The following is a 14754-nucleotide window of genomic DNA, read 5'->3' on the forward strand; positions in this document are numbered from 1 at the left end:
GGGCTCAAGACGCAGGTAGTTTCAATCCTGACTCCTCCACTTGTATGTACTGAGAAAACAATTGAACACCTCTATACATTAGTTTTTAATCTTAAAATGGGACTGCTAATTTACAGGGTGTTGTACACCTGAAACTAATACAATATTGTATGTCAACTATACTTCAATAAAAAAGGACAAGAATTTTTGAAAAAATATACAGGGTGTCTCAATAAACAGGTCATTTACTGTTTTGCTTTACATTCTGTAGCACCCTCTAGTGGAGTGTACAAAAATAAGCATTGCATTTCAGTCTTCCAAAGCACTGGTTTTAACTTCAGTGTACATAGGAATCAGCAGAACACTCTGTTATAACACAGATCACCAAACCCTACCCCTAAGATTTCTGATTCATTAGGTTTGAGGTGGGGCCTGAGCATCTGAATTTCTGACAATTTCCCCAAAGGTGGTAATAATGCAATGCTACTTGGTGTGTCTGGAAAACACACTTGAAGAACCACAGCTCTCAATCTTGCTCTCTCCCCTTTGTGTGTGCGTGTGCACACATGTGCATGTGCGTGCACACACATGTATGATTGACATTGAAAGATATATTAATTTTTAGGGGCGCCTGGGTGGCTCACTCGGTTAAGCATCTGACTTCACTCGGTTAAGCATCTGACTTCAGCCCAGGTCATGATCCCAAGCTTCGTGGGTTCGAGCCCCCCATGGGCTCTGTCCCAGGTCATGATCCCATGCTTCGTGGGTTAGAGCCCCCAGACGGCCTCTGTGCTGATAGCTCAGAGCCTGGAGCCCGCTTCAGATTCTGTGTCTCCCTCTCTCTCTGCCCCTCCCCTGCTTGCACTCTGTCTCTCTGTCTCCCACAAATAAACATTAAAAAAATAATAAAAATAGATATATTAATTTTTATTTTTTTGAGTTTTATTGATTCATACCCATCTAATAAGGATTTTCTGAGAGAAGAATATCCATGTAAAGGATATGACACAGCATCTAAACTACAGAAAGCATGCAAAAAGCTGAGGGTCACAGAACATAAATTATTTGCCCAAGGTCTCAGAGCTAGGAAGTAGGGAATTAAAATTAGGTCTCCAGGCACCTGGGTTGCTCACTTGGTTGAGGGTCCGACTCTTGATTTCAGCTCAGGTCATGATCTCACTGTTTGTGAGATCAAACCCCATGTTGGTTCTGTGGTGACAGCACCCAGCCAGCTCAAGATTCTCTCTCTCCCTTTCTCTCTGCCCCTCTCCTGTCCATGCTTTCTACGTAAACAAACCTTAAAAAATAAAAGTAAAATAAAATTAGGTCTCTAACTCCAAAGACATTAACAAAGTGTAGCAGTACCACTACAAAAAATAGGGTGCAAACACCCATATTTAATAAAAATATCAAGAGAAAAAGATCAGTTTTGAAAAGAAGGTGCACAGAAAGAATTCTATCTTCATCAGCATCAGGGCCTGGGGTCATTCATCAATTCTGATCCCCCAAAAAAGGCAAGGAGGAAATAAGAGAGGGCAGGAGGGGGGAATTTTTTTTTTTAAAAGGAAACAAGGAAAAACATCTAGATCTAGGGCCATAGTCTTCTGCCTGGCTGGACTATTTACAGAAGTTAATTTTTTCCCTAGCAATGAAAGATATATATGATCCCTATAGATTGTGGAATTCAACAAATCAGAAAGAGGGGGAACAAAATCCCATAATTCCAGGCACTAAACAGCCAATCCTTTGCTGGGATTTGGTGGCATCTAGTGGCTGGCTCAAGAGGCATAAACCTCACCCAGAGAACTTTCTGGAAAATTAACTGAGTGCATAATTGCCTGAAGGGCACTGTGCTTGGAGATCAGGACAAAAAGGTAAGAGAGCCTCAGCCCCTACAGAAATTCGGAGTCTGTATGGATAGATAGATGGATAGAGCGCGAGAGTGAGAGACTGAAGAAGGCTGTTACATACAGATACTGCTGGCAGAAAATTGTGTTTGTGCCAAGAGAACTGCACCCAACTTTGTAGTTGGGGGATGGGAGAGGATACTAGAGAACGGTAAAGAAGCTGCTCCTTGGAATTGCTAATACGGGACTGGGAGGGTTTAGCTCTTAACTGAAGAACTATGGTTTAGAACAGAATTTTGGCAACAAAGAAAAACGTGGGAGGAAAGTGTATTTTTAGGGTCTGAAATTAAATTGATAGGAGAGACCAAAATATTTCTGGTAAAGGCTCCTTATTGGTTATGGTCGCCTTGACTTATTTTCCTTTTCATTAGAACAATTTTCAAACTCATAGAAAAGTAGAGAACATTCCGTACACAACGCGCATCCATGAGCGCGCGCCCCTGCTCTGGACACACACCGGCCCCAACACTAAGTCCCAACGCTAGGGGCGCACCCCTGAGCACACCCACCACCTCCAACACCACGAGGACTGCCGCGCGCGCGCACACCCTAACCCCAGAGCTACGCGAGCTCCCCCGCGCACAAACACAACGGCCCCAATACCACACCCCCACACCCCTCACATACATTAAAAACCCCGCTCTGCTTTTTTTTTTCACTCCGAGAGTTGTGCAAGAGGTTGGGGGCGTGGCCCCAGGATTGACCTCGCGCTTCCCCACTCGCGGGAATCTTAGCTCATTTCCGCCCATCCTGTTTCCGCAGGCCACGTAGACACTTCCTTTCCCAGTGGAAAAAAAAAAAAAAACCCATAATGCCTCCCTGCAGGAAAAAAAAAAAAAAAAAAAAAAAAAAAAAGAAAAGAAAAGGAAAAAAAAAAAAAAAACTCTGGTCAGGGGAACTATGGGTCATGAAAATAGGCCACGTGAACACCCTGCCCTATAGACTTATGACCCAACGGCTGTCGCGCTTTTGGTGGGCGGGCTAAGAGCCTAAGAGGGCGAGCGTCATTGGCCAGAGCGCGCACTAAAGGAGAAAGATGATTGGTTTGCTTCCAGCCTTAACCGTGAAGAAGCAGGTTGCTAGCACCCGCCTTTACTGCGGCGAAGAGTCATCGCTGACGTGGTAGGCCTCGTCCAATCATTTGGTTATGGAACATTCTAAAACTTAGACAAGACGATTGTGATTGGCTGGAGGGCATAAGCCCGCCTCCAGGGTGACGTGTCTGCCTATGGATATCAGTTGCCAGAGAAACCTGGCTTTACTATGGCGGTTGGAGGGACGGCAGTGGTCACACGTCGGCTGCTGGAAAGAACTGGATTCTCGTTTCAGGTTTCGGGGTGGGGGTGGGGTGAAAGGGTTGATGATTTCTTTTTATTGCCGCGTATATAGACAAGATTAACATATGGCTTTACAACTGAGCAGAGCCTCATTCAAATTCCTACTCGCCAACGCCCTGCTTGGGCTGGCTCCTGTTCTTTCCGTGTCTTGGTTTCCATGTTTGTAAAATGGTGATAATAATAGTATCTACCTCAGAGACGTTTACCTCAGAGGCTTGTACTGTGTGTTACTGCGTATAAGACAATACCAATGCTGGCTCAGAAAAATATTCGCTATTGTGGAGTGAAAAACCGCGTAACAGAATGAGAAACAATATAAATTATGTAAATTCGTTCATTATATTGCTTTTCCTGCCCATTAACTTCTTCCCTAGGAGAAATTCGAGTTATAAAAGAGACATATCAATTTTTACCGCTGAAATAATTTACTACTAGAGAATTAGCTCAAAATAGCGGGGATTGGAATTTTCCATATTGAAAAGTTTAAAAGGCGGGGGGGGGGGGCGGTGAGGGGAGATGGAGAACGAGAGCGATCAGGAGATGAACCACATGCGATGAGTAGGCCTTGTTTGGATCCTGATTTGAACATACCAACTGTAAAAAAAAAAAAAAAAAAAAAAAAAACTGTTTAAGATGCATCGGGAAAATTGGAAGACGGGTTTGATTTTTTTTTTTTTAAAGGAATTGATGTCTAGTTTTAGACGTTATAATGGCAGTAATGGTTGTTTTCAAATTGTCTATCTTGTAGAGATATATAGGAAAATATTTGCGGATTAATTAATAAAATGTCTGGGAATGACTTCAAATACGTAGATGACTGGTATTTGCTTCAGAATCTCAGCGGTAGGGGGAAGTGGGGAGGGGTGTATAGATGAAAAAAAATTGGCCCTAAGTTAATTGTTTGAATTAAGTGATAGGGCATATGGGGTTCCTCATATTATTGTCTTCCTTGGTATATGTTTGACATTTTCCATAATAAAATACAGAAAATCAGCTATTCGGTTTGCTTAAAAAAATCGGAGTGGGGGGGAGCAGTGGGTGGGGTTATAGATGAAACAAGATGGCCTTCAGTTGGTAATTGTTGAAGCTGGGTGACTGTTGTAGGTTTATAATACTCTTCCTTCTATATTTTTATTTATTTGAAATTATCCTTAATAAAAAGTATAAAAAAGACAGTTACTTTATTGAAGATCAGGATAAATGTACAGTAAAGTAAATTTGAAAATACAACTACAAGAAGGGAAAAAGAAACATTTGCACATTATTTATCAGCTATGGTATCCTTTGTGTGTGATAAAATGCACTGGTTGATAAAGAAAAAAAGGTTCTCATATCTTTTTATTTTATGTCCTTTTCTGTCCCCTTCTTTGACCTTCCAGGCCATCATCAGAAAAGCTAAGTTTGCTGTATAATAAGGATCAGAAGATCTGATCCTGGTTGCAGAATCATCCCTGATTACAGAATCTGGGTGAGTGCCTCTCTTCTCTTGGCCTCAATTCTCAAACAAGATAGTTCCACATAACCTTCCTAACTGCCCAGGAATATTTTGAAGATTAATAAGCACCTATCTGCAAAAACACTCTAAATTCTAAGAAGGGAAGGATGAGGCTAAGTCCAGTAGTGCTTCCAGTATAGTAAGTGCCTGAACAACAGAAGGCTGTGTAATGTTACATTCTTTGATAAGAGATACTACAATATTATTATTATTTTAATTTTGTTTCCTCCCATGTACAGCATAATTTAGTGGTTAAGGGTAAAGACTAACTTCTTTAATTTGAATTTTGTCTCTGCCACTTACTGTGTGATCCTGGGCAAGATACTTAACTCACTTTGTCCCTAAATTTATTCATGTGTAACATAAAGATAATTATTCCTATGTCATAGGATTTTTGAAGGGATTACATGTAAAGTACCAGGACAGTGCTTGGCACATAGAAGTGTTTGCTTTAATAATAATTATGGCTTTGTTAGTCCTTCTGGTACATCCCGGTTTACACACACATACACTCTTACACTTCTAAAAGCAGTGAATAATTCTTTTTGGAAATATAAAACAAAATTAATACTGTTGGTTTCTTTCCTGATTTTCCAGAAGCAGCAGTTAACACTAGAACTGAAATCTGAAATTATGACTTCTGGCTTATCCTAACAATGTAGAAAGATATTGAGTATATTGATCATATTTATTTATAAGGGAATTTCCAGGAACTATAATTTTAACTAGGAAATCATAAACATTCAGTCTGCTAACAGCCTTTGTGTCATTCCTCCTTTGTCTCAGACTCAAACAATAATGTTAAACATAAAGGAAGTGTTCCAAGATCCAGAAGAGAATGGATATAAATTAACTGTAATGGTATATGTGCTTTTAAAGGTTTATTTCAACAAACCATAGATGTTTACACTCATTTGTGACACACCCATACCAAAAATGTTAGCCTTTGGAGTCTGCATTCCTAAATGGCCCATTACTTGCATGAGAAGATGAAGGAAGGTTTTTCCAGTCACTTGAAAGCTTCATTTTCCCATGGAGTCACTATATTTTCCTTTTTTTTTTTCCCTTCTGAAATCTAGGCTGCATAGGAGGGCGCTGCCCTGGTGGAAAAGATGCAGTAGATGGGTATGCACACCCACAGAAAAAACACCTATACAGAAGGCCTTTTGGGGAATGATTAAGGGCAAAAGGGAGGGAGGTGGGCTTTTAGGCCAATAGGAGCTCAGAGAAGGCAAGGTCCAGAGTATCCTGAGATGAAAGCCTCAAAGAGGAAAAGGACCTTGACCTATGCCTCCAAGGATGGGTAGAACCTAGAAGTGGGGGAAGGAAACCAGTCTGAATGGTGTGCATACAAAATGTATGATACACAGTGATAATTCACTGAAAAGTTCAGCTATGTGTGAGATCCAAGGATAAGAATAGATCAGAATATGATTATGAATTTTAAATCTATATTTTAATATAAATTTTTAGTCATGTAATTGACATGTGAATATATTATCCTTAAAATGAAAAAGTTTAAATGTTACAGAGTAGGTTCGAGTTTCCATTTCTTCACCACCCCTGATTCTCTTAACTTTCTCCAGAGTTAACCACTATTATCAGTCCTTCTAGATCTCTAAATTATGTATCTGTTTAAAAACATATATGGATATCCATATATAAAATACTGTTTTGTGTTTTCTTTTACATAGACTTGGTATGTTCTAGGTATCGTTTTGCAACTTACCATCTTTATTTAGCTAATTGTTTTGGCTGTCTTCATGTTCATTCTTAGAGTTCTATTTAATTCCTTTCACAGTGGCATTCTTTTAACTAGCATGTTAATCCATCTCATGGGTAAAGCACATTTTATCTTTCTGAATTACTAGTGATAGTCCTCTAGGTTGATTCCAGTGTTTTTGCTACTTCAAATAATACTTCCAATAATCAAACATAATTGGAAACCATTTACAAGTGTTATTCTAGGGTAACATTTATATCTTTATGATAATTAAACCAATGTGATACTGATGTGAGAACAGAGGTCTCTATGACAGACCAGGTGACCTAGAAACAATGATAACCTTTAAAAATTGAATAATCAAAAATCATTGGGAAGAGAGTACCTTAAGAGACCCATGTTCATCTAAAAATTTAGAATGTTCTATAATAGCATTTTAAATCAGCGGGGAAAGGATGGCCTCTTTAATAATTAATATTAAGAAAGGTTATATATTTGGAAGAAACTATAAAAATACCAAGAAATATAGGAAATCATTTTTAGAATATTGATTTGGAAGCATTTTACCTAGACATAACATAAATGCCAAAGTTCACAAAAGAAAAGGTTGACATATTTGTGTATACACACACACGTGCACACAGAGACCCACTTAGAAGGAAAATGAGTTTGGAAAAAATATTTCCAACATACCCAAGAAAACTTAGGATTTAATTATTAGAAATCAATAAAGAAAGCAAACATTCACATAAGAAAAACATCACATGAATGTATGAAAGATGCTCAATATCCCACATATTCAAATAAAATATTACTGTATACTGGATAAGCAAAACAAAGTTTTTTTCCAAAAGATGTTTATCCAGTGTTGCTGAAGGTGTAGATGAATGAACTTTAAGGTTTTTGCTGGGAGTACAAATTAAAGTAGTTCTTTATAAGTTGAATTTGCCTCTATCTCGTCAGAACAGTTCCACTTCTGAGAATAATCCTGAAGTCCCTAATTCTCTAATATATCTGTCCACTTACTTACATCTATTACAGCATTTCTGTAATAATGAAGTATCAAACACCCTAAATGTTCATTAATAAGGAACTGGTTAAATTCTGGCACGGAGATTATACAGTAATGTGGATATTAAAAAGAATGACAGATGCCCATGTTAAAGTAGGAAAAAGTATGGGGCAGTAGGTCTCACTTTGCCAAGTCAAATGTAAAATACACATTTAGTTTTAAAGGTATGTTTTGTGTGAATATGTATATAAAATTTGAAGTCCTGCACACTCCTGGGATTGGGGAAGGGAAGTAAAGGGAGAATTCCAACATCATTATGTGTGTTGGTATTTACACACATGTAAAAGAAATATTACCCCAAAATAGTGCCACAAAATTAACTACTTGGAGAAAATAATACAGGCTTTTCAGTTTATAACTTACAAAGTAAATTCTGGGTGGATTAAGGAATTAAAATATAAAACATCCATTAAGATGACCTGTTTTAACAGTGGAAGGAAAAACTAACATGTCATTATATAAAACTTTAAAATCATAATATCAGACACTATAAAAGCACGCTAGGGGAAATATTTGCCCCAGAATGACAACTCTTGATAAAGAGCTCCTATAAATGTTAAAATCACTATAAGAATCAACGGGGCAGAGAACAAGAGCCATATATGTATGGCCAATAGACACCTTAAATGTTGAAGCATCACTAAGAAGCTGAACAGCTAAACATTTTATCAAATTTTATGAATTTTGTAAATGAGACTAGCCACTGCTGACGAGAGTATGGGTGTGATAGTTTTACGCACTACTTGTAAAGTTGGAAATTGGTATAGCATGGGGGAGTAATTTGATAACCTGTTATTCCCACTTGACCTACTACATCTGCATCTGGAAATGTTAATAGGAAATGAGGACAAAAATGTTTTAATAGTTACTACAGGGTAAACTGAGGGGGAATCACTTTTCCCTTAAGGGGGTGCTTTAAGGTATGGCCATTTAATAAAATACACAGCTCTCAAGATCCTTGCGTATTATAACATTGTATGGGAAAAATGAGTTGTAGTTACAAATTTTTTTAAAGGGAAGATCTAGGATTTGATACCAGTATTAGCTTATATCTGTTTAAATATTTACACAGAAATTAAAAATAGAAACCTAGGGCAAACCTACAAATGTGTTTTCTCAAAGGCTGGCCTACCCTAGAGCTGACCTGTAGAGAACAAGTGAAAAATATTTGATGATTTGTCCCTGATTTGCCTCCATTTTCTTCATGTGTTGAATCACTTGCTTTGATTCACTGTTGTATACCCACCAGGGACCTAAGTGCTACTCCATAATATGTGAGATAAGTATAACACAAGGCCTGTGACAAATAGGGATTAATGGTGTAGTTCTATAAGTAAAATTAGCATCAGCTTCATATCGTACTGGAGATGGGAGAGAAACGGGCTAGAATTGGAGATTTAAGGAAGAGATAGGATTTCTGTGGTATTTAGATGAAGGAGATGAGGGAGCATGATGGGAGCAAAGAGTAGGCATGCTAAGTCAATAAACAATGTTAATAAAGCCTGAAACTCAAGACAAACTGGCGAATCTACAGTGCAAACTTTTTAAATGGGTGTGCACGGCACATCTATCCTTGATCATGGAGAAGTGTTAAGCTGGTAAGAGTGGTACAAAGTGCAAAGCTATCCACAAACTTGTACTACAAGTAGGAGCAGACATCAAAAGGACAGGTATTCCCTTCCTTTGATGTCTGGTTTCTGACTTTCAGGTAGTAGTAATTTGATCTGTAGGATATTCAGATGAAAATAAGGTACTGAGACAATTCCTAGAAAGGCTGTTTCCCTGGCTTTATTCACTCTGGTCACAAACCTTGACTTGTGGTACATGTATTTTTCTGTATAATGGCAGATATTTCATTGAGACTTCATATGAGTAATACAAGAATTTGTGAAGAATGACAACTCACCCAGTTAATCAAACAGGTAGAATTCCTCTTGGTAGTTTTCCTATGAATGAATATATGTGATTAATGCCAAGGATGTATGGTAGGTTCAGCTATCATTTTCAAGTTCCTCAGTAAGGAATTGCTAGTACCAGTGAGACTTCCAAAATACTTCCTGTCCAGCCTGGCCTTACTTCTGTTTTACACAGTCTGGGTGGCTGGCACTGGGCCATCTTGCTTTCTTTAGTTGGTATTTTAACTGTCCCCTTGTTTTGTGAAAGTTCTGCAATATAGCAGTTCTGAGGTGGGTTTTCTGGATTTCACCTATATTAACTAAATTCTCTTAAAACGTCAGATACTGTGTCCCTTCTATCCTGGTCATAATGACTTTTTTTTTTTTAGAAAAATATTTTTGTAAGCGTGACAGCTTGCAATGTATGCCATGACACACTAGCTGCTTTCTGATCCTTCACAGAATGTCTGTATATCCCTCTCAACCAGAAGGTTTCTGACTCCCACAGGGTCAGTAACTGTATTTACAGGTTTTGATGCTCTCTGAGGGCCACCTTTGTCCTTTCTGCTCAGAGCTTTGTGCCCTTTTAGTTAGAGGATATCATTTGCTTAATGAAAGCTCTAGCACCCAGGTTTGTCTTCCTAATAACTGGTTTCCTTGATTCAAACCTCTGGTTGTCTGGCATTTCTTACCTCTTCTTTCCCCCCTCAGAGTTTCCCTGATATCTGCTCAACATCGTTTTAAGGTCTAGGGATTGGTTGAGGGGCTTTTTCTGTGGGTGAAAGGCCACAGTTACCAGAGAAATCTGGTTTAAGGCTGATCCACCCTCATCCCTCATTTTTTCCCAGAGATTACCCTGATTTTAATCTGGTATTTATTCATCTAGATACTTTCCTATGCATTTATGCGTATCAGTTTAAAACAGGAATTTGATCACACTCACTGTTCATAAGAACTGTGTGAGACTGATAGTTATTTTTCAGCCTTGTGCTATCTATCAGACTGATAGTTATTTTTCAGCCTGTGCTATCTATCTCTTCAGGATCCTATTGTACATACTATGCATTATGCCTGTTTACCTAATAGTACAGAATTGAACATCAGAACCATGTTGGTACATGGTTCTCTTAATTCATTTGAATGTTCTTCCATAGTGTGCATACGTAATTTATGTTAGAAGAAAATTTAGGTGTTCCAGTTTTTCAGTATTAAAAATGCCACCGCAGTGAATATCTTTGTATCCATACTCACATGTATCCTGTAGCTGTTGTTTAGCCACGTTGTATACAAGAAGTTCTTAACAAGAACCTGTGAAGGCTAGGGGGTAATTTGCTTCATTCCATAGATGAGAAAAAGAGGCCAAGTGAGCTTACATATCTTGCCTAAGTCCTCACAACTGATAAATGGCAGAGCCTAATTGAAGTAGAAGTATGTCTAACAGTGGAGCTCATATATTTTCTCTGATATTACAGTCGTAAACCACAGTCATAAAATAAGATTACTTTTTTCTGTATTCTTTCACAAAAGTTCATCTTGACAGGTATCTGTTTTCCTTTCTAGTTTGTGTCTCCCACCTTCTCCTTCCAGACTATCCCAGGAGATCTAGGAGGTTCCATCTAGGAAAACATTAGGAGTTCTTGGAAAGGAAAGAAGGAAGAGGATTATGTAAGTCAAAGAAATTACTTCATCTGTCACACTGTAAGAATCATAGAACACTGTTTCTTTCAGCTTTACCTTATTAGCCCTCTCTGCTGCATTTTATCCCAATTCCTTCTTGAAACTCTCAACTTCTTTGGCTTCCAAAAGAACATTCTTTTAATTCTTCTGTTGGCTGCTCTGACCATTTTTGTTTTGTTTTTGGTCTCTTTGCTCACTCCTTATACGTCAGTCTTTTAGGTTTTTCCAGTATTCCATACTTTGGTTCAGTTTTTTTTTCCTCTTCATGAATGATTTTGATGGCTTTCATAGCTTCTAGTAACAGCTATATGATTACTCTCAGATCTCTATTTCTGGCTCTGACCTTTAGCTGCGTTTTAAAGTTAAATATATAACTGTACACCTCACACTTAATAGATCCAGTACTGAACTTCTTTCCTCTCTAATCCATTTCCTCCTCTAGATGCAGTTTCATGTGATAATACTAATGACCTAATCATTCATTATCAAAACCTGGGAGTCATCACTGACTTCTCCCTCACTGATATATCACCTCCTCCAAGTGATTTCAGCTAATACTGAAGGTTGTGTCATGTACCATTTCTTGTTTACTCCTAAATACTATGTGCCTATTACTATCATTGTACTAACCTCATTGTTTTTTAATTGCCACTTTAGATATTTGAATCCTTAACACCTAGCATAGTAGCTGTCCCAAAGCAGATGTGCAATAATGTATGATAGCTAATTCAATGGATGGATTACTTATTTCCTATTATTTTATGGCTGTTTCTAAACTCATCATTAAAATCAGTGTTTTTATTAATTCATTAATTACCCAGGCTTAAAATTACACAGCTACCTTTGACTCCTCCCTCTCCTTCATTTACCAAGTTTTGTATTCAGTTTGTCTGGACTCTGTCATCACTCTAGTTCAGGCCTACCTGGACTCCTGCAGAAACCTTTACTGTTACTCATTTTGCCTTTAGTCAACTAAAGTTCATCTTGTCCTTTTTCCTGTTCAGAGTGTTGAATTTGACCTCCACTGCCTTGTGTAGTTTCTTTTCCATTTTAATTCATTATTTGTTTAAAATTATAATCCTGTCTTTTCAGTGGCACCAAAAAAACTAACTTTTGGGCAAGTCTGATGAGTGATTGGATGGGTAAGAGTAGTGGTTAGTAGTGAAGATCAGAGAAAGAGGGTGGAGGTAGTAAGTCACTTATACATGATCCTGAATTAGGATTTGAGATCCAAATTCCAAGAGAATAACTTGTGTTGTACTAAGCACAGTGTGTTAAAGGTCACTATAGAAAACAAACAAGTAAAATGCTTTATGTATTACAGTGGTTGGAATAAAAACAGGGTTGAATGAGTTCCAGAAAGCAGGGTTCTCAAACTCGTGGACAACAATCTGCAGAAGAAGACAACTTCAAAAAACCAAGTAGAAGCAATATGCAGAGAAGTAAGATGAGAGGGGCCTCTTCAGGAAAGAAGACTGCTGGTTCACAGCAGAAGAATGTGGAACCAGCTCTCCCAGGCAGATGGGGGGGTCGCTCTGCAGAGAACCCCCCTTCAGGATCAGTGAGGAAGACAAGAAAGAACAAACAGAAGACTCCTGGAAATGGAGATGGTGGCAGTACCAGCGAAGCACCTCAGCCACCTCGGAAGAAAAGGGCCCGGGCAGACCCCACTGTCGAAAGTGAGGAGGCATTTAAGAATAGAATGGAAGTTAAAGTGAAGATTCCTGAAGAATTAAAACCATGGCTTGTTGAGGACTGGGACTTAGTTACCAGGCAGAAGCAGCTGTTTCAACTCCCTGCTAAGAAAAATGTAGATGCTATTCTGGAGGAGTATGCAAATTGTAAGAAGTCGCAGGGAAATGTTGATAATAAGGAATATGCAGTTAATGAAGTTGTGGCAGGAATAAAAGAATATTTCAATGTGATGTTGGGCACTCAGCTGCTCTACAAATTTGAGAGGCCCCAGTATGCCGAAATCCTCTTGGCTCACCCTGATGCGCCAATGTCCCAGGTTTATGGAGCCCCACATCTACTGAGATTATTTGTAAGAATCGGAGCAATGTTGGCGTATACGCCCCTTGATGAGAAGAGCCTTGCATTATTGTTGGGCTATTTGCATGATTTCCTAAAATATCTGGCAAAGAATGCTGCGTCTCTGTTTACTGCCAGTGATTACAAAGTGGCTTCGGCTGAGTACCACCGCAAAGCCCTGTGAGGGTCTAGTGACCACTCACTGTTATGTCTGGTATCTGTAAACACTCTTTGTTCTTAGTCTTTTTCTTGTATAATTGATGTTCTTTAAAATTGTTAATGTATAACAGGGCTTATGTTTCAGTTTTGTTTTCTGTTTTAAACAGAAAATGAAAGGAGTGCAAGCTCCTTTTCTCATTTCAAAGTTGCTACCAGTGTACGCAGTAATTAGACAAAGAAGAAACATTCAATAGAATATTTTATTGCCTAGTTGACAACATTGCTTGAATGCTGGTGGTTCTATCCCTTTGACACTACACAATTTTCTAATATGCGTTAATGCTCCATGACAAAATGCCCTGATTCCTAGTGCCAAAGGTTCAACTTAATGTATATACCCGAAAACCCATGCATTTGTGCTCTTTTTTTTTTTTATGGTGCTTGAAGTAAAACAGCCCATCCTCTGCAAGTCCATCTATGTTGTTCCTTAGGCATTCTCTCTCTGCTCAAATTGTTGAAGGATGGTGGTTTGTTTCATGGTTTTTGTATTTGAGTCTAATGCACGTTCTAACATGATAGAGGCAATGCATTATTGTGTAGCCACGGTTTTCTGGAGAAGTTGATATTTTAGGAATTGTATTTCAGATCTTAAATAAAATTTGTTTCTAAATTTCAAAGCAAGTATTTTGCAGTGTGCCTTTAATATTACTGAGAACAACAAGTCAGCAAGCCCAGGAAAGCTCTCGATGATATCAAAGGAGAGTTCTGACTCCTGGTGAAAGAATTCCTTTTTCTTGGGTGTGGCAGCAGGAATATGCTGTCATGCCAGTTCCCCTCCCCTTCCCTCATTGTGGCTTCTCAGAGTGTGATTGCTTTCAGTGCTGCTTGTAAGAGCCAGTTTTGTTCCTGATGCTGCTTGTCCCTATGAGTTGGGCTGGTATAACAGGATATTTAGTGGGTACTGTAACAGTCCCTTATGCTTAATGCAGAGCTTTTTTTCTTTCCCACAAAAGGAAACATGGGCAGCCACCTTCATATATGATCAGAAATACTTGTAGATTTTGGACCAAGGATGGCAGCTTTCCCTAGTTCCAGCATTGGGGTTATAGTCCCTGTTTTTATAATCCCTTAGACATAACAGTGGGAATCTATAGAATAGGGGATTTACCAAGGAGGATTGATGTTGGATGCCTATGATTATAAATTTATTCTAGGGTCCCCTGGGTGGCTCAGTCGGTTGAGCGTCCAACTTCAGCTGAGAGTCTGACTTCAGCTCAGGTCATGATCTCAGGGCTCTTGGGTTCAAGCCCCGTGTCGGGCTCTGCTGACAGCCTGGAACCTGCTTCAGATTCTGTGTCTCCCTCTTTATCTGTCCCTCCCCCACTCACTCTGTCTCTCTCAAAAATAAATCTAGCATATATGGAGATTTCCCAAACCAAGTTTTGTTTCATGAATTAGTGTTTTTGTTTTCCTTCAAGT

At 38.7% G+C, this 14754-nt stretch overlaps 1 protein-coding gene across 6 annotated transcripts; it reads left to right on the plus strand.

The window, feature by feature from the left end:
- The first annotated feature begins 1733 nt into the window (after positions 1 to 1733).
- On the plus strand, positions 1734 to 13956 carry MORF4L2 (mortality factor 4 like 2). 6 transcript variants are annotated; one of them, XM_081793539.1, is made up of 4 exons: positions 1735 to 1853; positions 4603 to 4691; positions 10969 to 11073; positions 12410 to 13956. In XM_081793539.1, exon 4 carries the CDS (start codon positions 12434 to 12436, stop codon positions 13298 to 13300), a length of 867 nt encoding a protein of 288 aa, XP_081649665.1. In that variant the 5' UTR covers positions 1735 to 1853; positions 4603 to 4691; positions 10969 to 11073; positions 12410 to 12433; the 3' UTR covers positions 13301 to 13956. The 6 variants fall into 6 exon arrangements, with proteins under 6 accessions (XP_081649669.1, XP_081649665.1, XP_081649668.1 ...); XM_081793542.1 differs by having other exon boundaries at positions 10996 to 11073; XM_081793538.1 differs by lacking the exon at positions 1735 to 1853 and adding an exon at positions 3088 to 3215.
- The last annotated feature ends 798 nt before the right edge of the window (positions 13957 to 14754 follow it).

This window comes from Panthera onca, chromosome X (assembly GCF_046562875.1).
Source record: "Panthera onca isolate mPanOnc1 chromosome X, mPanOnc1 haplotype 2, whole genome shotgun sequence".
NCBI lineage: Eukaryota > Metazoa > Chordata > Mammalia > Carnivora > Felidae > Panthera > Panthera onca.